The 25681-nt window shown below is 32.0% G+C and overlaps 1 protein-coding gene across 2 annotated transcripts in view; it reads right to left on the bottom strand.

The window, feature by feature from the left end:
• KLHL1 (kelch like family member 1) overlaps positions 1-25681 on the bottom strand; it is a 329988-nt gene that overhangs the window by 31981 nt on the left and 272326 nt on the right. For both annotated transcript variants that reach the window (XM_016216440.2, XM_016216441.2), the window contains one exon: positions 5112-5274. In XM_016216440.2, the coding sequence (XP_016071926.2) occupies positions 5112-5274 (163 nt within the window). The remainder of the gene's footprint in view (positions 1-5111; positions 5275-25681) is intronic.

Below are 25681 nucleotides of genomic sequence, written 5' to 3'. Positions count from 1 at the left end.
TATACCATGTTAATGGATTGGAAGAATTAATATCATTAAAATGTCAATATTACCCAAAGCAATCTGCAGAATCAATGCAATTCCTATCAAAATACCAACAGCATGTTTCACAGAGTTAGAACAAATATTCCAAAAATTTATATGGAACCAAAAAAGACCCCAAATAGCTTCAGCCATTTTGAGAAAGAACAGAGTAGAAGGGATCACTTTACCAGATATCAAACTATATTACAGAGCCATTGTAATCAAAACAGCCTGGTATTGGTATAACTGACATATAGATCAATGGAACAGGACAGAGACCTTAGAAATAGCCCCACGCCATTATGGTCAATTAATATTTGACAAAGGAGGCATGTGCATACATTGGAGTAAAGACAGTGTCTTCAATAAATGGTGCTGGGAAAATTGGACAGGTACATGAAAAAAATGAAGCTACATCACCAACTTACTCCATACACAAGAATAAATTAAAAATGGATAAGACTTAAATGTAAGTCACAAAACCATACAATCCTGGAAGAAAACATAGGCAGTAAAGTCACAGACATCTTATATAGTGGAACTTTCAGTGATACATCTCTGAGGGCAAGAGAAACAAAGGACATAATAAACAAATGGGACTACATGAAACTAAAAAGCTTCTGCACAGCAAAAGAAATCATTTCAAAAATACAAAGGAACCCCATGGTATGGGAGAACGTATTTGCCAAGGATGCATCTGATAAGGGGCTAATTTCCAAAATGTACAAAGAACTCATACAACTCAATAAGAGGAAGACAATCCAATTAAAAAATGGGCAAAGGACCTGAACAGACACTTCTCCAAAGAGGATACACAGATGGCCAAGAAACATGAAAAATGCTCAATGTCCTTAATCATCAGAGAGATGCAAATTAAAATCACAATGAGGTATCATTTCACACCTGTTAGAATGGCTCCATCAACAAATCAACAAATGACATGTGCTGGCGAGGGTGTGGAGAAAGGGGAACCCTAGTGCACTGCTGGTGGGAATGCAGACTGGTGCAGCCACTATGGAAAACAGTATGGAGGTTCCTCAAAAAATTAAAAATGGAGCTGCCTTTTGACCCAGTGATCCCACTTCTAGGAATATATCCTAAGAATCCTGAAACACTAATCAGAAAGAATATATGCACCCTTATGTTCATAGCAGCACAATTTACAGTAGCTAAAATTAGGAAATAGCCCAAGTGCCCAACAGTAGATAAGTGGGTAAAAAAGCTGTGAGACGTTTATACCATGGAATACTACGCAGCTGTAAAGAAGAAGAATCTCGTACCCTTTGGGACAGTATGGGTGGATCTGGAGAATATTATGCTAAGCAAAATAAGCCAGGCAGAGAAAGACATGTATCACATGATCTCACTCATATGTGGAATCTAAAGAACATAATAAACTGATGAACAAAATAGATTCAGTGACATGGAAGCATGGATCAGACTGAGGAATCTCAGAAGGAAGGTGTGTGTGTGTGGGTGGGGGGTAGGGAGAGATTAACCAAAGAATTTATATGGATATATGCATAACCCATGGACTCAGACAATAGTCTGGTGAAGGCCTGGGAACAGTAGTGGGTACAGGGTGGAAGATGTCAGTGGGGAAAAAAGGGGCCATTGTGATAATTTGAAAAATGAAAAAAGAAAAAAAAAGGGGAATTGGATAGGCAATACAGTTATAACAACATGTGAAATTTATATAACATTGTCCATTAAATAATTTGTTTATTGGATTTTTATCCCATTTATTTCTGGTTGAGTTTGGACGAGAGCCTTAACAATACACATATATTAAGATATTGCAAAGTAAAGTATTAGGAAAGGATCACAAAGTTATAATGTAAGGTAATTATTAAAACTCTAGAATAAGATAAGTAACTTTAATATAGTGTGTGTGTGTATTCTCCTTACAGAATAATTTTGTAAATTAATAAGATAACAGAGGGGTAAGGATATTTTTCATCCCTGGTAAGAAAACATGCTGTGTCAATGAGATATCCATCTTCTAAAGAATACAAGAAATAAGCCCATTAAGCATTAATGTAAGTGGCAAGAAAAAAATGACCAATAAACAGACTGTTACTTCTATATAAATAATAGAAAAAGTAAAAAAGCTAACAAAGTTTATGCTGTTCTGCACAGGAATTAAAAAAAATTAACATCTAAGAGCAATGTTCATTCTGCTATTGAAACTTTTACTATCCATGAATAGATATGCCCTCAGGACTCTTTTCAAAAATTAATTTAATGTAGAAGAATGTAATATTTTATTATTAATTTTCAAATTAAGTGACTTTAAAGAAAAATATTGTAACTCTTAAGGGAAAGTAGTCCTTCCAAAAATAAACTAAATATGGGTAGTAAAATGATATTAATAATATATATTAACATAAACAAAATATATTTTTTATGATTGCTATTAAATGCCATAACAGAATTTAAAAAATATATTCAGAGAGGAGTGGGAAATGGGATGCACCTAATTCACATAAAAGCAATTCCAAGAAATGGCTTTTGGATAACATACAGATGAGACTAGGTGGCAAATTGGTAATAGGTTTCAATTCCCTCTTCGGATAAATCTCAGTATAACTAGGAAGATACTGGAAGAAAATCTCTAACATTTTTTAATAGCATCCCATTTATGGAATCAATAGAGTGTATATATTTTAAAATCCTTTTCATTTTTACACAGTGGTTCTCCAAGGTAGCAATAATAATAGGATTCTGGATTTTTCTTAACAACTACAGTCAAAAGAACGTTGCAGGAATATCTACAGATTTTATTTGATATGAAAGATAGTACTACTAGAAAGTTTGATAGTTAAAACTACGCTCCAGAAAAGTAGCTTTACCAAACACAAAAATGAAACTAACTTGACAGGTAGTAATTTGCTTTGGATTTCCGTTATTCTGCTCCATCATTCTTTTCTCATCTAATAGGTTCTTGAAATAATAATTAAACATACTGACTGAAATAAATTAAGAGACTTAATTGCTCTGACAGGACAAATCCCATGGACTACACAGAAGAACAAAACGAAGCAGAACGGAGTATAAGAGTCACTCCTTAACATAAGAAAATTTTACTATTCAAGCAAAGACTGTATACTTGGCAACTTGTGCTTTCTGGGGAAATTCAGTAAATAGTGCTCTCAAAAAGTTTACTAAAATATATATTTGGTGATACAAGAAATTTTAAAGATAAGATGCTAAAGTAGCACACTCAGTTGGAACAAGATGCTTACAAAGTAGATGAGAAAGAGAGGAGTCAAGGATATCATGTAAGAAAAATTAGAATGCAAAAATTTAAGTCTGTGTTGGAAATAATAAAATTCATAAACAAAATGTCAATGATTGAATTTAAGATATAAAAGACAAACTTTTCCAGTTTCAGTGGAAAAGAAATATAATTATTGGCCAGAAAAGTAATTTATTAAAAAGAAAGGCTACTAAAGAAAATAATTGCTTTTTTATAATGTCAAATTTTGGAAAATATTTTAGATATATATTATTTTAGTTTTAAATATTTCAGATATATTTACATACTTCTGCTGCAAAAAATCAGAGACTACTGACTTACATTTAGGGCTTTTGTTTGTTTTTGTTTATTTGTTTTTGTTTTTGTTGCACATGCCAGACTACCGAATAGCCATAAAAATTTGAATTTCCAAGAATTTTTATGCCACTGAAATGTTTACTTACAATTTAGGTGAGAAAAGCAGTATATTTTTAAACAATATGTTATAATAGTAACTTTGTAAATACACAGACTCACACATATTTGGAAAAAAACATTTAGGTTGTCAAAGGTTAGTAAGAGTAACTAAATTAGACAGGGTGATTCATTCAACATTTACTCACTAGATATGGTAAAGGTCTATTAAGTCCAGGGATATAACAATGAATGATTCATACAAAATCTCAACATTTATTCAATATACAAAGCTGGTGAAAAGAGACAAAAAGCAATAACATATTTAATTTCAAGAACAGCTAAGTGAATAGTTAGTAAGGTATGCAGTGTGGTTTATTTGATATATAATGGGTAATAAATAACTTCATGTGGACAAATTTTGAGATAAAATCTGAACAATGAGAAAGATCCAGGCACATGAGATTTGCTAGAAACAGCATCTCAGACAAAGAAAAGAGCAAACTCCAAAGGACTGAGTTGGGTTAGAAGTTGCCATATTTGAGACATAGATAAAAGGACAACTTGGTTGATGTACAGAGAAAAAAAGAGGAGTAGGCAGGGAAGGGATCTAGTGGGTCCCTTTAGGTAATGATATGCATTGTATTCTAATTGCAAAGAATGCCCTAGAAGAAATCTGACATTATTTGCGTTCGAAAAAGGATTGCTCTGGCAGCTTTAGCAAATGGAGTGTAGGGAGAAAAATAGGGAGACCAGATTGTTAGCTTGAGCTGTTGTCCAGGCCAGATGTGCTATTAACTTTGTTTAGGGCAGGAGTTCTCAAAGGAATGAAGACATTAAGCAATGTCTGCAGACTTTTCTGGTTGTCACCCTGGGGTCAGAGTATAGCTAGCGTCTAGTGCACAGAAGCTCAAGATGCTGCTAAACACCCTACAATGCACAGGACAGAGCCTCATCCCGAACAAAAAATTATTTGGCTCAAAATATAAACAGTGTTAAGGCTGAGAATTCCTGATTTAGAGTGATAGAAATGGAAAGTCACTTGAAAAGTGACAAGACTGGTATAATTATGCAAAAACTATATATTGGGCACCAAACTTTTAGTATCCTTTTGAAGAGTCCTCAGATAATCTTACCAGAAAGGAAACAAGTATGCGACCTTTAGTGGATGTAATTCTCATGAAATATATTTGATACATCTTTAACCAGCAATTCATGTGAAGAAGTTTTGGTTTCTGTTTTATATGGAGAGACAATCAGAAAAATATGTAGTTTTGATTTATCAATTATCCATACAGACTAAATTTTTAAAAAATCAAAAACTAAAGATACTGCTAAAATATTTTTATTGAACCAGCTTACTAAAAGATATATTATAAGAATATTCACTCAAAAACTTTTTTTTTTTTCAGATGAAAAAGAAAAATCTACTCACTTGCCATTCAATGCTGCTACACCAACTGTGCTTCTGGCAATTGACATACTGGCTACAAAGGTCCATTGCTGACTCTGGGGATCCCACCTTTCCACGGTGTTCAGATAGCTCCAGCCATCGTGGCCTCCCACAGCATAAATGGGACCTTCAAGCACCGTCACACCTAAAACATGGGAGAAATGAAAAATGAATGGATTTATTTCACAGTGAGGTTTTAAGAATTAAATTGATAGTAAAATCTGTGACGCTATTTAGAATAGTCTCTAGCTGTTAGGGAACAATTGCAATGATGTAGAAACTATTTACTAAAATTGAATCATTTCATTAAGTTGAAAAACATTTAGAACCAAAACCAAATATGACCTAGATGCTTTGTAAATTAAAACAAATTTTCTTATTTATGTCTATGTGAAAAAAAAATTCTCAAAATCAGAGATAATACATCTCGTGCCTCTACTATAGAAGAATATTTTTATACTGCCATTTAAAATACTTTATTACTGCCCGGCTGGGTGTGGCTCAGTGTTTGAGCATCAGCCTAGGATCCAGGAGATCGGGGTTCGATTCCCGGTCAGGGCACATGCCCAGGTTGCAGGCTAGGCAGCCGATCAATGACTCTCATCATTGATGTTTCTATCTCTCTCCCCCTCCTTTCCTCTCTCTGAAATCAATAAAGATATGTTTAAAAAAATAATAATAGTAAAATAAAATACTTTATTACTTTAAGCAATGTTGCATTAAGCAATGTAATATAAATTTGTACAGAACATGGTATATACTTTATGTTATTAGGAATTTCTTTGACTAAAATTTTTTATTTTTAATAAAATTTTTCTATATAATATTATATATTTTGTCTTTATCTCTGTTATGTGTATTTATACCTAGGAATTCATTTTTTTCTTGCTGAATTGATTTTTAAATTATGAAATATTTCTTCTCTATACAGTAATGTTTCTCACCTTAAAGGTCTAATTTTTCAATTATTAATGAACTTATATTAAGATTGTTTTTGTTCCAGTATGCCAGTCTTTGGCTTACATGGTTATTTAATCCATCTATATTTAATGTAATAACTGATTATTTTTAGATTAAATTTTAATGTTTTTCTTACTTGGTCCTTCCATTCATTTCCAAAAATGTAGATGTTTAGAATTTTCCTCTTAGGCAGTTTCACCCTTTCTAGAGTCTTTATCCCTCTTACGTGGGCCTCCATGGAAGCACTGAATTCTAACCTGTGTCTCCATAACTCAGAAATTGTAGCAAGTCCTGTTTCTCAGATTTCACTTTGCCCCCTTGGACCCTGTGATACAAATGTGCCTGGAGAAAGCAGAAGTAAACATTGAGTTTACCTTATACTCTTCCCTTTGACATCTGGCTTCTCAAGTGCTGGCTGCCTTTGTTTCTCTCTGATGCCTTCAAGAATTTGATGTATGTATTTTATTCAGCTTTTATACTTGTACATGAGAAGAAGCTTACTCAGATACTAGGTACTCCTTCAAGGCTAGAAGTTAAATTTGTAATGCAAGTTTAATTTTATCTTTAACATGAAAGTTTAAGAAATAATGTCATCAAATGTATTAATCTATCATTAATGCTTTGGCTTTGGTTTAAGATTGTCTCCTAGTTCTACCCCTTAACATAGGTAAGTTTCTTAATCTCTATATTGCAATTTCCTCTTCATTGAGGTGAGTCACTGTAAGCGATATTGGTGTTTTGGTGAGGATTATATGAATTGCTGTTTGTAAAGCACTTGGAATAGAATCTGATACATTATAGCCACTCAGTTTTGTAAGCTATTGTAATAGCTATTATTATATAAAGAGAAAACTCATAAAGGGGATAAATGAGGGTCCTAGGCATATAAAAATTCCTGATGTAAATGGGAATTGGAATAATCAGGATAAAAAATAAAACATCTTTGAGAGAAAGTTTTGAACAATAATACTTTCAAATATTTTTTAAAATTTAGAATTATTTTAAAATCAAACATTAAGAACTTTGGGAACTGAGAATTCTTATCATCAAATTGTAACTTAGAAACACCACTTTGAGGATATACTTAACAATGCTTAGTGCAAACATTATCATCTAACTTTAAAAATTTTTGAAATATTTTATAATTAAAAGCTATGATTATTATAGAAAGCAAAACACAGCAATTGAGGTATAAGAACTAGTAAATATTGCTTATAATAAATCAATAAAACATCTATGTAAACCATTAATCGTTCAACACAGGTATCTATTCAGTTGCTTTAAAAAAATTGGAAAGTTTTCCATATTTTCTGCTGTAGATAAAATAGAGCCAGCATTCTAATAAAGAATACAGACAATAAGCACATAAAATTATTGAAAAGTATATATTACCATTCTTTAATTAACTAAGGCATTGTGAGTGAAAATATTAGTGTTGAAGGCAGGAAAAAAGGCAGAAGAGTGTTGTAATTAACATCTATAGCTTTGGAGAATATTTGTCAAGGCTCAACTTCCAATCCATTTTTACCAGTTGTGTGTTGTTGAAAAGAATATCTTAAGTTCCTTATATCTCAGTACCCTCATTCTTAGAGTACCCACCTTATAGCATTATGTGAAGATTGAATATAAAACTCACATAAGTATGACTTAAATATTATATAAAAATGGTCAGTATAATCTCTCTTAGGATTAGTCATTAAAACTGAGATGTTAAGATCTGCAAGCAGGATGAAAGCTTAATTGTAAGATGTGTCATCACTTTCAAAACTTAAATTTCTCTCCCAAACATCTTTCAGAGTCTAAAAAGAAATATATTCTCAAGGTTGTTTATTTCAATAACCCCAGTTTGGAAAATATTCAAGTTTTTCTTGAAAATATTCATACTTCATGCTTACAGATTATAAAGAAAGATGTTTGTATAGATTACCGCAGGATCTCTGGACTCTGCATGCCTTATAATGTGATTTGCAGGTTTCTTGCAGCTGTGATGATTCCTCATTAAGTGAAGTGAATGATTGGACCAGAATAATTTCAAAATCAGAATGATACTTCAGTTTCTTCCTCATGCTTACTAAAAATATCTTTACAGGTGTAGGAAAGCAAGGTTAACAATGTAAACATAGTTTTCTGTGCTATGTTCATGTAACAATGTTAAACCTGCATTAAAATATAATAATCTAATAAAAGCAACAGAAATATCTAAAGTCATTTATTTGTGTGTCTTTAGCTTAATAATTGCATGATTTGTTTTGATAAAAATTTATAACAAGTCTTTTTGATGTTTATTGTTTCCAAAATTTTCTTTTTTAAAATATAACTACTTATATATTTTATACTATAGTTCTTGCACATATTATTTCCCTTGAGAATTCTTCAGTAAAATCTCTATTAAAATTTTTATGTACAATTTTCCTTCAAGATAGTTTAATGAAATTAGCAAGCCACTCCCAATTTTTAGGTAAAACAGCAAAAGTTTAAGATAAGCACTTTCCATATGTGTTTTGGTTGCTTAAATATTTTTTCTGCAGTCCTACAGAATATCCCCACCCTTGACCTACTGAATCAGAATCTCCATTTAAAGAAAATCCCCAGGTAATTATATGGGCATTAAAGTTTAAGAAGTACCAATGGTCTCCAAAGTGGAGGACCTCTACCTGACAGGGTGCATACTACAATCATTTGGACATGCAAATAATACATTAGAAATTATATTTTCTTATGATTTAATGTACATCTTTGCATGTTTAATAGTGATTATAGTTTTAAACAATTAATAGATTTTTATAGTTTATGAAAAACTATTAGAATAATATATTTATATAATTTATCAAAAACCTATTGGAGTAAAATTTTGTTTCCCCATAGGCATGCTCATACAAAAATGTTGGAGATTATTCCTTAGATAAACCCTTGCTTAGCTATTACATTAATACATACTACTTGCAGGCAAGGTGAGTGCTTGAGTCAAAAATAAAATTGTTTTATAATTAGAGTCAAACCTTTCTGCAGAATTTTAAAAGGGCTAAACACTTACCTTTGATTTCTATATTGCCTATGTAGCAGTGACTGATGATTGGTATCTAACCTATGTTTCCTATCATAAGAAGGACACCAAGTTTTAAGTGGGCACATAGCCACTGAGGAAAAAAAAAGATGAAATTTTAGTCCTTTGCAGGTAGATGCAGCAATTTGATTAAAACAGAGGTATGCTGCCTGTAATGACGATGTAATAATAGATAGAGTAGAAGCAACCAAGTCAGCAATGAGGTCCCCTTGGGCCTGTTCTTAAACACAGGGGACCAGTAAGAGTGAAACTTCTGGTGCTCTCAGAGCTTTACAGCTGAATGGTGCTCTTGCTCACAGATGCTCAAATCCTTCCCTTACCACAAGGAAGAATTTGTTTTAGTTAAACCATTGCTGCTCTGGTTTTTACTCTTAGACCAGCTGACTTCTTTTTAATAGATTCAATTCAGGAGCATTCAGCTTTCTGACTTTTCAGATTATATCTGAATCTTTAGCAATATACAACAAATACTCTATAATTTTGCTTTACAAAATTCTATGTTCCAAACATACATTACAAATTTCAGAGCCATACAATGTGTAAATAGCAAACTGTCTCATTAATTGAATATATTTTTATATATGAATATTATTCATCTATGAAATGAAGTCTCAAATTTAGCTTGGGAGTCATAGAGCCAGATGGAAATAGCAATCAAGTATAAGAAAAATTAACATTCAAGAGTATGAATTTTTTATGTGAATTGCATTCACTCTTTGTCACTATTATACATTAACTTTTTCATATCTGCAAATGTTGAGTCCCTATTTAAATCTTTAGTAGGTAGATAATAAAAGCTATAGGTACAGATACTGTAATATTTCATGGTTTAAGAAATTATATAACAGTATATACACATACACATAAATATATATATATATATATACTGTTATATATATTTGTGAGTTATATATATGTGTGTGTGTACATATGCACACATATGTATTTATACATGTACACACACACATAAATACAGAATAGAAGTAAATAGCTCTTGATGTAGACTTTAAATACTTATGGAATCATTGTACCTGCCCCATTTTAAAAGGTTATTTGTGGCGCTAAAACCTTCTGAATTTCTAAAAAGTATGTGTAGTGCCTTGACAAAAAGATACGCCCACGTACCAATGCCTGGAACATGTGAATGTGACCTTATTTGGATAAACAGTTTTTATAGGTGTGATTAAGTTAAGGCTCTTGAGGTGAGGATATCATCTTGAATTAGACAGGTGGTCCCTAAATGCAATGACAAATGTCCTTGAAAGAGAAACACAGGGGAAACTTTAAGCACAGAGAGGAGGCAAAGTGAGTGAAGAGGCAGCGATTAGAGAGAGGGAGGTGGCGGCAAGTCAAGGAACAGCTGGGTCCTGCAGGTGCAGGAAGAGCAAAGCAGAATTCTCTCCTGGAGCCCCAGGGGAGAAAGTGGCCTGCCGGCAAGATGGTTTTGGAATTCTGTCCTCCAGAACAGTGAGAAATGAAGTTTAACCCTCCAAGTTCGTGTTAATATGTTACGGCAACCTACGGATGTACTGTAGTGTGCTTGGAAAATTATGTCTTCCAGAAGGTGTGGTTGCTGTGTGATAGATTATTAGAGATTCCTTTGTGATATTCCAGATTTTTCCCTTCTTAGCTTTACGTGCAGCCCTTGATTGTGAGATAAAAACAGTGAAAAACAGTCTGCATAAAAAATATATCTCTTTTTGTGTGTATAAATATAGCTAAGCTAAGTGTAGAAATTGGAAGTTTTAAAAGCATCTGGAATATTTTTTATTTTTTGTGTTTGACTCTGTATAACCAAATGAGCACAGAATAAAAATAACAACAATAACAACAATAATGATAATAACAGAAATAGTAATAATAGTATAGTCACTCAAGAATATGAGTGGGACATGGGTAGAGGGAGACAAAACGAAGTATGCATAGACACCTTTTGTCTTATCAGGGAGGATCCTCAGATATCCCACAGATTTCTCCCATACTTCTCCCATACAGACTATCTTTAGTCTAGACTAATAACTGTCCAAGGCAGCAATTTTCAACCGTTTTCATCTCATGGCACACATAAACTAATTACTAAAATTCTGTGGCACACTAAAAAATGTATTTTTACTGACAAAAAAAAAAAAAAGGTATAATTTTGACTCATTCCTTTCAGATGGCTATTGTGTTGGCTGTTGTCTTTTTTTTTTTGACAATCTAAGGGAAAATAGGTGAGTGCCCCTAACTAATTAGTCAGATAGTGCATGTTTAAAAAATTTTTGAGGCACGCCAGTGTGCAGTGTGGCACACTGGTTAAAAATTGCTGGTGTAAGGGAACAAGTTTGCCTTCCTGATACTGCTAGACCTGCTCACATTGTATCCAGGTAAAATGAGGTTATTTTAGGAAAGATGAAGTGGGGTAGCTGGTAGGTAAGCAATCAACAGCATCAGTCCTAAGTATCGCAAGCCTGAATAGGTTTGGCAGGAACAGAAATGTGATGGATAGTAATAATATTAGTCTAAATTAACTTTTAGAAAAAAAAGCCATTCATTTCTACCAATTTTATTACCTGCTATAAATAGGCGACTTAGAAAAGTATGTGTGCTGCCTTGAAAAAAAAGATATGTCCATGTACTAATTCCTAGAACATGTGAATGAGACCTTATTTGGATAAACCATTTTTACAGGTGTGATTAAGTTAAGGCTCTTGAGATGAGAATATCAGACGGTGCTGTCTAAAATGTGGGTATCTGTTGTACATTACTGAGGACAGACACTGTTGATTGCTTATCTACCAGGTGCCCTTCTTCATCTTTCCTAAAAAAACCTCATTTTACCTGGATACAATGTGAGCAGGCCTAGAAGCATCAGGAAGGCAAACCTGTTTCCTTAGAAAATTTGGGTTTCTCCAGTACATTACCCTGATGGTAAGGGCAATTGATATTATTGTAAGATTTTTCTCCTCCATTTCAGAAAAGAAACAGAAAAGAGAATTGGTATAGGTGTATCTAGTTTAAGTTAATTATTGCTAGTATTAGCTACTAAATCATTAAGAAGTATTTTTGGAAATGAAAACAAACATGTTATTCATTACTTTTTGTTTCAGGCTTAACCTAAAGTTATTTCCTTAAGGCAAAAACTATTCTAAACCTTGCAAATTCCAGATTTTTTTTCTTTAACATATAAATAAGTTTAGTGTATCAAAGGCGTAATGAGAAAAAACATGTTTGTTATACATGATTTACATGTTTTAACAAATTTACAAATGAGAACTCTGTTTTGACAATCTATTTTCTACTTAACCAAGAAATATCAATCTACACTAGTATAAACACTATCATTAACTCATATTAAAATTAATTCCACAGAATTTTAATAGATTAATGACATACTAATAATTTCAGTGGAAGATTTTATTTGTAAAATACCTTTTACAACCTGTTCTTTCCTTTTGTTTTCTCCATAATTTGTCTTATTTAATTTTCACATCACATATTTCAGCTGCCTTCCAACTCAGTTTACTCCCTGCCTATCTTTTTTCTTCAATTGATTTTTGACTCTTTTATGAGATTGAGATTCACCTTCCAGCAAAACAAACTATCCCTACTCAAAAACATTAAAGATTTTTCTCTGTTGAGAAAATATTAAAGAGTAAACTTTATCATCTGATATAATATGTTATTCAATATCTGGTTTCAAACTTTTTAAATTCTATCTATCAGTAGTATATTTATAAATTATTCAAATCAGTCAAATGTAATACTTGGTGTTTCATCTATATTTTATGTACCCTATCTTTCATGACATTCTTTATATTGTGCCCTATACTGCAAGAGATCTCTGTAGCATATCAAAATTCTACCCATCATTTAAATATTCATTCAAGCATCCAGAGATAAAATTTTCTTTTACTTACCAAGCGGCAAAAATATGCAACCACTGTTTGGCAGTTTTTAAATAAAGCGTGTATTATATTCTAGATTGTATTAGAATAATTTAGGATTTGTGTCTAAGGAACTGCAGTTTCTGTGAAAGTAGGATTTTTTTCTGATTAATTATTGCATCTTACAAAGCACCTAGAACTGTAATTTAGACCTAATGAACATTCAATAAATGTGTATTCACTAGAGGCATAAGTAGATGAACCAAGGAGGAATACAGAAAGAGTAAAATAATTTATTAATTCAACAACCTAAAGCCTAGAGTAACAAATTAGTCTTCTTCAGTGGTTTGAAATGCATTATATAGTGGCAAAATATCTCTATAAAGATGTGGAAAGGGTTGTGCAGTAGTTTGAAAGAAAATTTAAAAATAAAGCTTTGAGAAAAATTTCTCTATAAAAAACACACTGTTAATTATATTTAAGTTTTAATGTAGAGCATAATGTTCAATTAATAGTGATTATTTAATAAATGCTTACAGAATAAAATTTCAAATTATTAAGTAAAGACTACAAATTAAAAATTAGATGTTTTATTTAAGACATTGTTTTTTTTTTTGTGACTAGTCAAAGGAAACAATTCTATTTTAAGAACTGAAAAACACTTTCCCCATTATTTCATAGAAAATAATCCCATTGCTTATCAGATTAAAGGAGCAATTTCTGTATGGTAAATCAAAAGCCAACATAGTTCGAGTTATACTGAACCATAGAATTTTTCCAGGGTCATTTTTATTAAAGTTTTAAAAAGTAAACAATTACATAATTGTCATTTAAAAAAAAATTCTATCTGAACAGCAGATAAAAAGTAATTGTGCTGGTATCTTGACTAAAACAAATGTCCAAAGGTTTAAAGAAGCTACTTTATCAAGTATAAGGTCAAGATTAACATTTCAAGTGATTTCTAACCATTAAACACACTTCAGTGCTAAAAAATACTTTCTATTTGACTCTCTTAGAGGTTAGTTGTTTCCACATTTTTACAGTTTGTTTCTGTTACACATTGACCTTGGAGTGATATAATTAAAAGCCTAGTAATTATTAATAACTTCATTAGTTAAAGCCTTGTTTATGCTTCTGTTAATTATTAATTGTGTCATCTTTGAACTGTGTCATCTTGAGTTTTTTCTAGGTTCCATTGACTGAAAGAAAAATATATATACTTGAACTTTAGGTACCTATAGAAATTGAACAAGTATGGTTCTTAACAAGAAACTAAAAATTTTAAATATTTTATTAATATGTTTTTGCAATTGATGACGGTATGTTATATTCATTTAATGAGAGTTTTAATGTGAGCTAACGCTGTTTAAGGCAACTGTGAGCACTTAAATAAAAATTGGTATGACAGCCCTGACTGGTGTGGTTCAGTCGGTTGGGTGTCGTCCCATGCACCAAAAGGTTGCAGGTTTGATTCCTGGTCAGGGCATGCGCCCGGGTTGTGGGCTCGATCTCTGGTAGGGGTACAGGAGGCAGCCAACTAACGTTTCACTCTCACCCCAATGTTTCTCTCTTTCCCCCTCTCCCTTTCTCTGTCTGTAAAAATGAGTAAAAATTCTTTATTTATTTTTTTAAATTTATCTTTATTGTTGAAAGTATTATGGATTCCTCTTTAATTACCATTGACCCCTTCTATCCTGCACACCCCCTTCTAGGCCTTCAATAAAAAAATCTTAAAAGAAAATAAGTATGACATAGTCTTTTATAGAAACTAAGAGACTGAGTGTGAAACGTGCTTAATTAAATAATTATGTTCTACAACAATGTGTGCTAAACTACACCTACTATGTATCAGGAATGCAGAGGGGAGGACAACTAGCATTGCAATGGGTGATTAAGGAAGACCTTGTCTAGGAAATGACATCAGACTCAGTATTATGGGATGAATGAGAATTCTAAGTAGGAAAGGTCAGTCTGGGTGGAGGCTACCACTTGGGCAAAGCAGGTTGTAAACCAGCTTTGTGTACCCTGCTTGGTAAGATATCTAGTGTGATAAATCTCAGGGTGTCATAACAGGAAAGTAGCCGAGTTTCAAATGGCATGAGACAAAGGGCAAATATTGATGAGCTGTGAATGTCACTTTAAGGAGTTTGTTCTTTCTAGGCAGGTAAATAGACAAGTTTGTGTTTCAGAAAGTTAACCTGTATTAGGGAAAATTGATTGAAGGGGAGAGACCAAGGTAATAAATCTCTCTTCTATACAAAAGAACACATGAGATTCTATTATTTGACCTATTATTAATGGATCCTAACTTAAGCTCGTTATGTGTGCATATATATATGTGTGTGTGTGTGTGTGTGTGTATACACATATATATATAATCTCACACATATGTATGGCATAAGCAAATGAAAAATAAATATGTAATCTTCAGGGTGTTCTTTGGAAAACTGTGATTGGTTTATCTCCCTACTGTAATATCTAGTCATCGAGACAATACTGACCTGCTGCCATGTATGTTTTCTGGGTTTGCAAAACTGTTCCTCTCTGACCCATAAGTCTCTGCATCAAGGCTCCTCCAACTAATCAGCACTATCTGCATTTTAATCTGACTCTATAGTTCTACACCTTGCAGACTTCTGTTCTGTGTTGCATTTTGGTCATTCTAGCCTGTTCTCTCTGTCTGAGCTATTATTTAACATTGTGTGCTCTTAGCACCTTTCAAAACTAAGTGAAAACAAACCTGCTACTTAAACTTTGCTATCATATAATACTGACATTTTTTTATTCATTGTCTTCAAAATTATCTTAAGCAATGAGAATCAACTTCTTCAATTTACTTGGAATAATCCACTTAACTTTGACCTCCCACCTTAAATCTTTTAGGGGGATGAAGACAGGTTAATAAATTTTCCATAAATTTTTAGATATAAGGACAAGGTTAGAGACCCCATCTATAGACTCTTCCACTAATGGCCCTTGTCTGTCATTTCACGCTTACTTACATTCTACCAGCAATTGACCTTGTTGGCACAGATTCATATTAGCTGTTTCTAGTCAAAAGCAGTTAGGAAAGTCAAAAGTGAGAACCAGATTTTTTTTTTTTTAATTTTTTTGCCCAAAGGGCTAACAATAAAGGGATTGGGGTGCATAACTTTAGATGTTAGGATTTCTTATGTTCTAAGATTCAAGGATAATATAGTATAAAATAATTTTTGGTGAATTCTATTTAACCATAATGATGTTGTAATGTTTCTTTACTCCTTGCCAAAATGGTCTAAAAAAGGAGGCTTGAATAAAAAGGTGAATATATGATATCAAAACAGTAAATTCCACAAAGATATTTTTCTAATTTGCATCCTTTTAGTATTGCAAAACTTATAAATGAATAGTATAAATTAAAGTAATTGCAGTAAGACTGGGATCTAAAAACTCAATCATTTTAATGTCATGGATAGTTAAATAATTCTTAGCTGATACTAGAGATGCTATTTTAGAGGCAGCAGAGAAAAATGTGTTGATTTACTTATACCAGTTCTGATATATACCTATGCAGCTACATTCAATTAAATGGAAGCAAATAAAAATCAACATAAACAAAATTAGCAACTGTAGAAGTTCCTGAGATGTCTTTACTTGTTGACCTCTCTTTTCTTCATTTTGGCTAGATATACATCGTTCCATTAAAAAGTCTTAGGGATTTGCCCATTGCCTGCAAGTAATTGATATGAATGTGTTTCCTAAGCTGGAACCTGAGTGAAAAAATAAAAAAGTAATGATTAGAGCTTGGAAGTGGATGCAAAAAGTTTTTACTGTCCTTAAGATAGTAAGTCAACTGCTTCAATACTTGGAGCTTCAGTTTTCTAATCTGGAAAATAGTGTTAATAATGGAACTTACCTCAAGGGGCTGTTGTAAGAATTAGATGCAGCCACTGTGGAAAACAGCATGGAGTTTCCTCCAAAAATTAAAAATGGAACTGCCTTTTGACCCAGTATTTTCACTTCTGGGCATGTATCCTAAGAATCCCAAAACACCAATTCAAAAGAATATATACATCCCTATGTTCATAGCTGTGTTATTTACAATAGCCAAGATCTGGAAACAGCCCAAATGCCCATCAGTAGATGAGTGGATAAAAATGCTGTGGGACATTTACACCATGGAATACTTTGTGGTTGTAAAAAAGAAGGAAATTTCACCTTCTGCGACAGTATGGATAGACCTGGAGATTATTATGATAAGTGAAATAAGCCAGTCAGAGGAAGGGAAATACCCCATGATCTCACTTCTATGTGGAATCTAATGAACAAAACACACTGAGGAACAAAATAGAAACAGAGATGGAGATAGATGGAACAGACTGACAGCTGTCAGAGGGAGGTAGGGAGAAAAGACTGGATGAAAAAAGGTGAAGGGATAAGGGAAGGAACATATATACATAACCCATAGACACACACAACAGTGTGGTGAAGGCCAGGGGGAAGCGGAGTGGGGGCTGGGTGGAGGTGTGCAATGTGTGGAAAATGAGGACATCTGTAATAGTGTCAAAAATAAAAATATATGAAATATATGAAAAAGAAAATGTATACTTAAAGTTCATAGGAGTGTTTTTAGCACTTAGCTTTTTATTTATTTTTATTTTTTAAATACACCTCTTCTTTTAATGTGATTTCATATACCCAGAGTCAAAAATAAGATCAAGGTCAAAACTTGGTCCAGGGAGGAACAAAAGAATGGTCTGAACTCACATGAATCCAATTGTTTCTTGTACCAGTTTTCTTATAATTCTCTCCTTATTCTTCTTAGTTATAAACTGTACATATAGTAATGACATTTTACATGTATTTTTAAAGTTTGGCAATTATTAAGATTCATCATCATTTACCACTTGAGGATGTTGAATAATCAATATTTCTTTTATACATGTTGATTTATGGAATGTGCAACCATTTATATTTGTCTCCATCAAAACAGGAAAAAATCAATAGCAAAAATTATTTGATTGTACTTTATATAATTAACACAGGCATATTTAAATATAAATTTCATATAATAAGATAAAACAAAATGATAGACTGTGTCTTAGAAAAAAATTAATAGGTTTATTATTTAAATAAAAGATAAAATCCCTAAAGTGAAACAAAAATTATAGAGCAAAGCATTTTTTTATTAACAAATAGTATGAGAATCTATACATTTAACATGAGATAATGTAGAGCAACCATTTAAACTTCATAAAACCCCAAAAGTTTCAATTTCTATATTCGCTGTTATTTGTTAGAATATGTCAGCATATGTACTACAATATATTTTCATATTTTTTTACTTCGTTTTTTATTGAAAGATCTATTAATTAATATTTAAATTATTTTTATCTAGTATAACAGGGAAACTAGCTGCTGCAAACAAGAGTGGTTTGTTATCATTTAAACAACTCTCATCAGAAGCTCAGATTCAGGTGTGGGCCATTGCAAGAGCACCAGCCACATCAATCATATTTGTTTTGTATAATTGATAGAACTATTCTGTCACTTTGTGAAATGTCTGGTCTTTAAAATATGTGGAGTAAGAAGGAATATTTTATAAGCACCTCTTCCCCCACAAACAACAGATTGTGTGATTCTAGAAGGTTATAAGATTATAACAGGTTGTTTAGTAGCATGTTCAAGGGCTTTTTTAAGTATAGCCAAATATGAGAATTATAATTTAAACTAAAATTTTAGCTGCATTTCACTACAAAGAGTTGCAATTTGTTTAGCATACAAATCATCTATCTAGTTTTCCTTGTTTCTGTCTGATTTACAAATAAGCGTATATATGTGAATCAGAATTTGATCTAACGCTTTATTTTTCATTGACACAGACAGTCTGAGGGGGAAATAATTAGACTCTACAACTACCTACAGCTACTGAAGTCTATAAATATCTACTACAGAAACCCTAATACTTATATTCTAAAATTAATATCTTTACATAAACTCCTTTTGTATTATATATTTATATATAATTAATTTTTATTCCCTCAGAGACACTCATTACTGTTATTAACAAACATTATGTAACACAGTTTATATCAAAGTAAATTTATTCTTAGTTTAATATCATTAAACTAAATATATTTCTTATAGGAAAGCTTTGAAAACCTCGATCGGTGGTTATAACTATTATAATGTGCACATTTTATTTATAAGTATAGTATTTCTTTTATTATCTATACCCCCAAAAAAATTGTCCTAAAATCAACAGTGATTAAATGTATGGTTTTCTGTTACCTTTCTAAATCCAAAGCAATATGAGAGCAGTATCTTGTTTGTTCAGTTTTCTGTTTGGTATCCAGAACTATGTCTTTGCTGAATGAATAAAACTTACTCCGAAAGTTTCGATCTAACATAATAAAATGCCAAGTTGAACTTAGTTTATCTGTGTTTACCATCTAAGCCTGATGGTGTTATAACAGACTCAATATTAAAAGCTAATTATTTTACAAAATTAAAAGTGAGAAAAACAGTTCCTTTGAAAAAATAACAAAAAAAGTGTCTAAAGACTCTGTTAACCTTATTAAAAGTTTCTATATCAAATAACAACAAAAAAACCTATTTGTGTGCTATAAGGAATAGTAGCTATGCTGCAATACTCATCTTAACACAGACACTTAAAATTTAGACATTTCAGACTAAGGATAAATATTAATTATAATGCACTATGCTTTGTAACAATATACAAAATCATAAATATATGCATATATGGTTACAAGATGTATTAAAATGCCTAATTCAAAAATGCTTTAATTAAATTTTGACATGAAAGTACAAATATATAATTGCATGTATATAGGTATAGAATATATATAGATATATAAATACTGTATATATAAAAATATGTATTGATACTATTTATACATATAAATATGTGGTCTGTTTTAAGTTCATAAATTTTAATATGTTGAGGTTTTGTATATTACATTAAATAGTATTAATTATTCTGCATTTATACCATCCTTTAAGAATGTCAAATAACAGTCTTTGTTAAAATAATGAACGTGATTTTTGCCATATTCTTTTCCTTTTACTAAACACAAAATATAGTGTGAGTTCAGTTTTGCACTGTTTTTTTCTTTTATATCAAAGTTTAAAATGCATTCTACATGTAACTGACAAAAAAGCTGTAAGTATCTTATCTCATTCTATTCAAGTGGAACACATTGATGCTATAATATTTTTTTGTATATTAACTTTTCTGAACTTGCTATGTCTCAGGAAAATTTAACTGAACACCTGTGATTTATCTTTCACTGTATAAGCCAGCTTACCGTTAAAGCTGCTTCAGAATTCTATTTGAAAGTCCACATTTAAAACTACATTTTAACTGAAACAATCAAGAAAGAAAATGTTGCTAGGACATCATTTTTCATCGTTATTGTTTCATGAGTAGAAGCTTCATGTCTTGTGAAATGTTTTAGGAACAAATTTTTGTCTATATCAAATCTGACAATCTAATCCTTTTCTCAGGGCAAAGGAAAGGAATTGCAATACATTTTTGTTTAAAGCTTTTCCTGAGAGTCCTGAATGATGAATTCATCTAATAAAACTAATAGATACGTCACGACTAAGGGCAGGAATAACTTCCTATACATGGTATAGCTAATGCACTCAAGCCTAAGTATTTAGTGTCTCAGAGTGTTTGTTATTACACAAATGACATGGACAGAGCCACAATGAGGCTACACTGTTGGTCAACTCTCATAAAAACAGGCCGTAGTGATTCAAAAGCCTAAGCATTTGAATAAGTGATTTACATTTTTTTGTCTTGTAAAATTAAACATTATTATAATATTCACATAAATAACCAGTAATTATAGCATACCTTCAACTTTATAGGGCACACTCTTTTAATTAAAAATATTAATTCATTAAAAATATTTGGTTTCCTCTATGTGTTGGATGCTTAAGACATCAGACTAGAACAAACAAAATACTATATTTTCTTGGGTTTATATTCTAGCAAGTGTGATTTTAGTCAACACATGAAGAAGGCTGATTTGATTTCACCAAAAATTTAAAAATATATATATTCTCTTTTCTTTCACTTTCATGAAGAGATATTTTTGAGGTAACTTATTTTTAGATGTCTAAAGGATTATGGGACAAAAATAATATCACATCAATAAAATAACAAATAATAGCATTTCCTTTGTGTTATAACACTGGCCATGATGAAGGTATTTATACTTAGTCTCAGGTAGCTGTATGTAATTCACAAATCTCTGGACTTATATGAACAATAGTTATAATGATTTAGATATATTTGATCAAATCAGTTATTCTAACAAAAATCATAAGCATGCTTATCCACAATATGTCAGTTGGCTATTTATGTACTCATTTAAAATATTTTAAGCATTAGTAAGCTTAGCCAGAAGGTATTGACCACAATGCTTATGGCTTTCCTACACTACATGAAAAAGGTGAAAAAGGAAATAATTTTTAGAAAGTGTTAAACTGTATATTCTCTTGAATGCAGTATGAATTTATATGTAATCTAACATATAATCTAACATATGTAATCTAATGCAGTATGAATTTATATGTCACTAGTAAGCCTTATAAAAAGAAAAACATATCAAATAACAATTTATTGACTAAAGCAAAATATGGTTCAAGTTAACACTGATAACTATGCTCACTGAGGAGGGATTTCCTGTGAGGCTGATGAAGCTTAAGGTCCAAGGCCCCCCACTTACCAGACTCTTTCTGGGGCCCTAACAATGTGTTCAGATCATTATTGCATTTCCCTTTCTTAAGAAGGATCTCATTTTTAAGCTCCTCAAAACCTGGCTCTATCCCTAAGCTCATCATATTTACTGTGAAGAATGAACTTGATATATTCTAGAAATAATAATGAACACGTAATAATGAGTGAGGTAGAAAATCAATGCAAATCAAAACAAACCTGAAATCTGTGAAGAGTCCAAACCAAGCTTTGCCACTAATGAGCTGTATAAACTTCAACAAGCTACTTAATCTTTCTCACCCTCAGTTTTCTCATTTGTAAAAATAAGATTTTGTAGTAAATACACTTAAATACTCTCTAGGTTTAAACAGCTATCAGTCTACATAATGGTGTGTTTTTTTTTTATTACTTTAGCATCCCATTATCACCTGCACATTGAGATGGAAATTGTCAGAACTGTAGATATGTTTCTATTAAAAGTAGTTTTAACTTGCATTTTAAATTGAGACATAGATGATTCCCATGGTCATTCAGGTTGAAGACATCTATGAAAAAAGTTAAAATGTGAAATAAAATAATCCCCCCAGATAAATCTACCAAAGCAAAAGCAAGCAATAAATTAGCAGTCAAAACCAGAATAACAGCAACTGAAGTGGTAAGCTTTCTGTAGTTGATTTAATATCTTTTCTTCTTGTTAATAGCTCTTTCTAGGTGATTCACCTGAGTGACTATATTGCCTCTAAAAATCTAATCTCATCCCTTCTTTATTCAAGAATATCAGGTAAATTTATACCTTTAATACTTGAAATTTAGGTTAACTTCAAATATACACGGACAATTATGGACAAGAAATTACCCCGAAAAAAATATTTCACTATTTAATTAAAATTCTAATTAAAATATTATCATAGAGTGGGATTATAGAGGTCATAGTGTATATTCTCCTGCATGTTTTGCACTGAAGGTTAAACATGGGAAAGGATATTTGTTATGTTTTAAAATATATTCATGTGATAATCCAACATTATTGTAGCTAATTTGTTTTCTAATAACCTAGTGATTTGCTACTCAAATATTTTCTGTTTTCTTTTCACATTTGTGTTTTACACATTTCACTTTGTTGACTTAAATATGTTTTAAAATTCAATCCATTTGCCTAATAATCCTCCATGGTTCAGTTTAGTCTGTGTATATGTTTGTATATGTGTATTTGAGAATGTGAATAGGAATGTATATTATCAAAAGAATTAAGTCTTTTTTGCATACAAAGGTACCCATTATACCTTTTTCTTTTTACTATATATTTTTAAAATATCTGATACTGTTTTGTATTTTGAACTCTGAAGAGAGAATCCTTTTGAAGAAACATAGACCCTCTTTGTCTTGTGAGAAAACTAATTTTAAAGTAAAAGAGACATGAAGAGGACAAGCATTCCTGGTGTAATTAAATAAGTGGGCTAAGCTGAAGCAAATGTTCCTTTTAAGACAATGAAAACTGACAGTTTAAAATGAGATTTTTTTAGTTTAATGGGTTATATCACAAATAAATGCAAAATTTTATTATGCAGATATTTTCTACAGTCTATTTATTACTTACTGTTATAAGTATATTTTCTAAAAGCCAATGAAAAGTCTCATAGTAAATGTCACTTTGGTTTCCCTTTCTTCATATATTCAGGAATTTTATCAACTTAAATAAATTGAGTTACTTCTTTTTTCCTGACTCTGAGAAACTAACTAATGCCTATACCTAGAAATTAAGCTTGGCCAGGAAGGTTCTCTTAACAAGACTTTAAATTGAATGAGCAAGTAAAGGTGGTAAATTTTTGTTTTATTTTTGATTTGGCAAATTTTGCAGCAATACCTATTTCCTAGGGCAATGTAACTGAGTTATCTCACAGATAAAGAGCAGATGGAAGTAGAGATGCCAGCTCCTGTCTTCCATGGAAGCAACTTTCACCTAACCAGACTGTCAAAGGGATGTAATTTTTATCTTGAATTAACTACCAGGTCTGTCTTGGTTTCAGGTAAGTTCCAGGACACTCAGTTTTCTCCGTTAACCATTATGTGTTGTTTGTTTGTTAGTTTTGTTAAAGTGTATAGTTTGGGGATTTATGCATTATGTTTGTTCATTATGCATGTTTTTGTGTGTTTTTCCCCCAGATCAAGAGCAGCTGATCTTACCTTGTAAGGGGGAAGAATAAGCATGTACCATAGTTGACAAAAGGCCAAGGTAAGTGTTAATCTCATTGCTTTGAAAATGTTTTCCTGTTGGTGGTGGGAAGACTATGTATGTCATTTCTAAGCATTTAATAACCATTATGATTTCAAGAGATTCCTTTTGCTCATGGATCTGTCAGTATCTGTTTATCATACCCATGCAAAAACAATCCTTTATGTTACCATTTGTAGCCTTGGAAGACTAAGGACCTCCAAAGATCCACTACTCCATAAAAGTAATGAGAACATTGGCAAAAAAATTAAAAATTAAAAATAACTCTGGAAAATAACTTAAGGCTTAAAAATATTTGAAGAGCATTTATTTAAGAAAACCAGCTTTACTTCAGAGTATACTTTCTCCTCAAGTGCACATGGGACATTCTCAATGATAAAGCACATGTTAGGACACAACAAAAGTCTCTACAAGTTCAAGAAGATTGAAATCACGTCAAGCATCTTTTTGGACATTTACACCTTTGAATACTATGCAGCTGTAAAAAAGAAGGATCCCCTACTCTTTGAGACAACATGGAGAGGCCTGGAGAGTATTATGCTAAGAAAAATAAGCCAGTCAGAGAAAGGCAAGTATCATATGATCTTAGTCATGTGAACAAAATAAACTGATGAACAAAATAGATTCAGAGACATAGAAGCACAAAATAGACCAATGAATCTCAGACGGAAGGAGGGCATGGGTGGGGAGAGATTAACCTAAGAATTTATATGCTTATATGCATAACCCATGGACACAGCAATTGTGTGGTGAAGGCCTGGAGGGGTGCACGGTAGAGGAAATCAATTGTGGGAAAAGGGGGGCATTTATAATACTTTCAACAATAAAGTTAAATTAAAGCAAAAATAAAAGATAAACTAAGTCATATTTAACATTTAAGATAGAGCAAAACCAACTGGAATCAGGCAGTGCCAAACTGGAAGTGATCAGTCGTGCTTCAATTATAGGAGCTTGGGGAGAGACTTTTATAGAGAAAAAGTGAAAGCACAGTAAGGAAGTTATTGATTGGCTATAACTTAAAGTCTAATGGCTGCTTGTAATTGGTTGTCTTTAGGTGTCAATTTTGTAACCTTGGGGAATTTACAGCTTAGATTTTGGTTGCTTATGGAGACTGCCACAGCATTAGCATCACCTCAGTCTAATGGCCTCCTTGTTTAATTAATAACACTGGTAATTGTTTCATTAATTACTGACTCAGTTGAAAGTGCCAGGAGTCCTCCAGGTGTGTCTTTGCTCACCATTACCTAGCGAAATGTCTGGCACAAAGTAAGCATTCAATTAACATTTGTCGAATAAATGCATGTATGAATGTTCCCCCCAAAAAAAGGAAAAGAAAAAAAAAAAAGAGAGAAACAGCTTTATCTAGATAAGAACAATCAACTCAGTTTTACAGTAAACTTGAAAGCCAACAACCTCATGATAAGGGTAGTCATGAAATCAAGCAGCCTAGCTGCCTCTGGAGGAGACTGAACAGATTGGAAGATTCCTCAGGGAATTGTCATTTTTCTGACCTGTCTGGCAGTTTTCTGGAAACTTTCACTTGTAGGGTTTGTCCTTCTTTCACCTGACTGAGGCTTCTTTTACTGAGAATATCCAGGGTGTGTGTAAAAAAAAAAAAAAAATAGTGGCTATTACATTTGACCGTTGAACAACACTGGTTTAAACTGTGTGGTTCTACTTATACATGGATTTCTTTCAATA

Source organism: Miniopterus natalensis, chromosome 2 (assembly GCF_054644295.1).
Source record: "Miniopterus natalensis isolate mMinNat1 chromosome 2, mMinNat1.hap1, whole genome shotgun sequence".
Classification (NCBI taxonomy): Eukaryota; Metazoa; Chordata; class Mammalia; order Chiroptera; family Miniopteridae; genus Miniopterus; species Miniopterus natalensis.
Note: the sequence above shows the minus strand (reverse complement) of the source record. Positions and strands in the feature narration are given on the sequence as shown.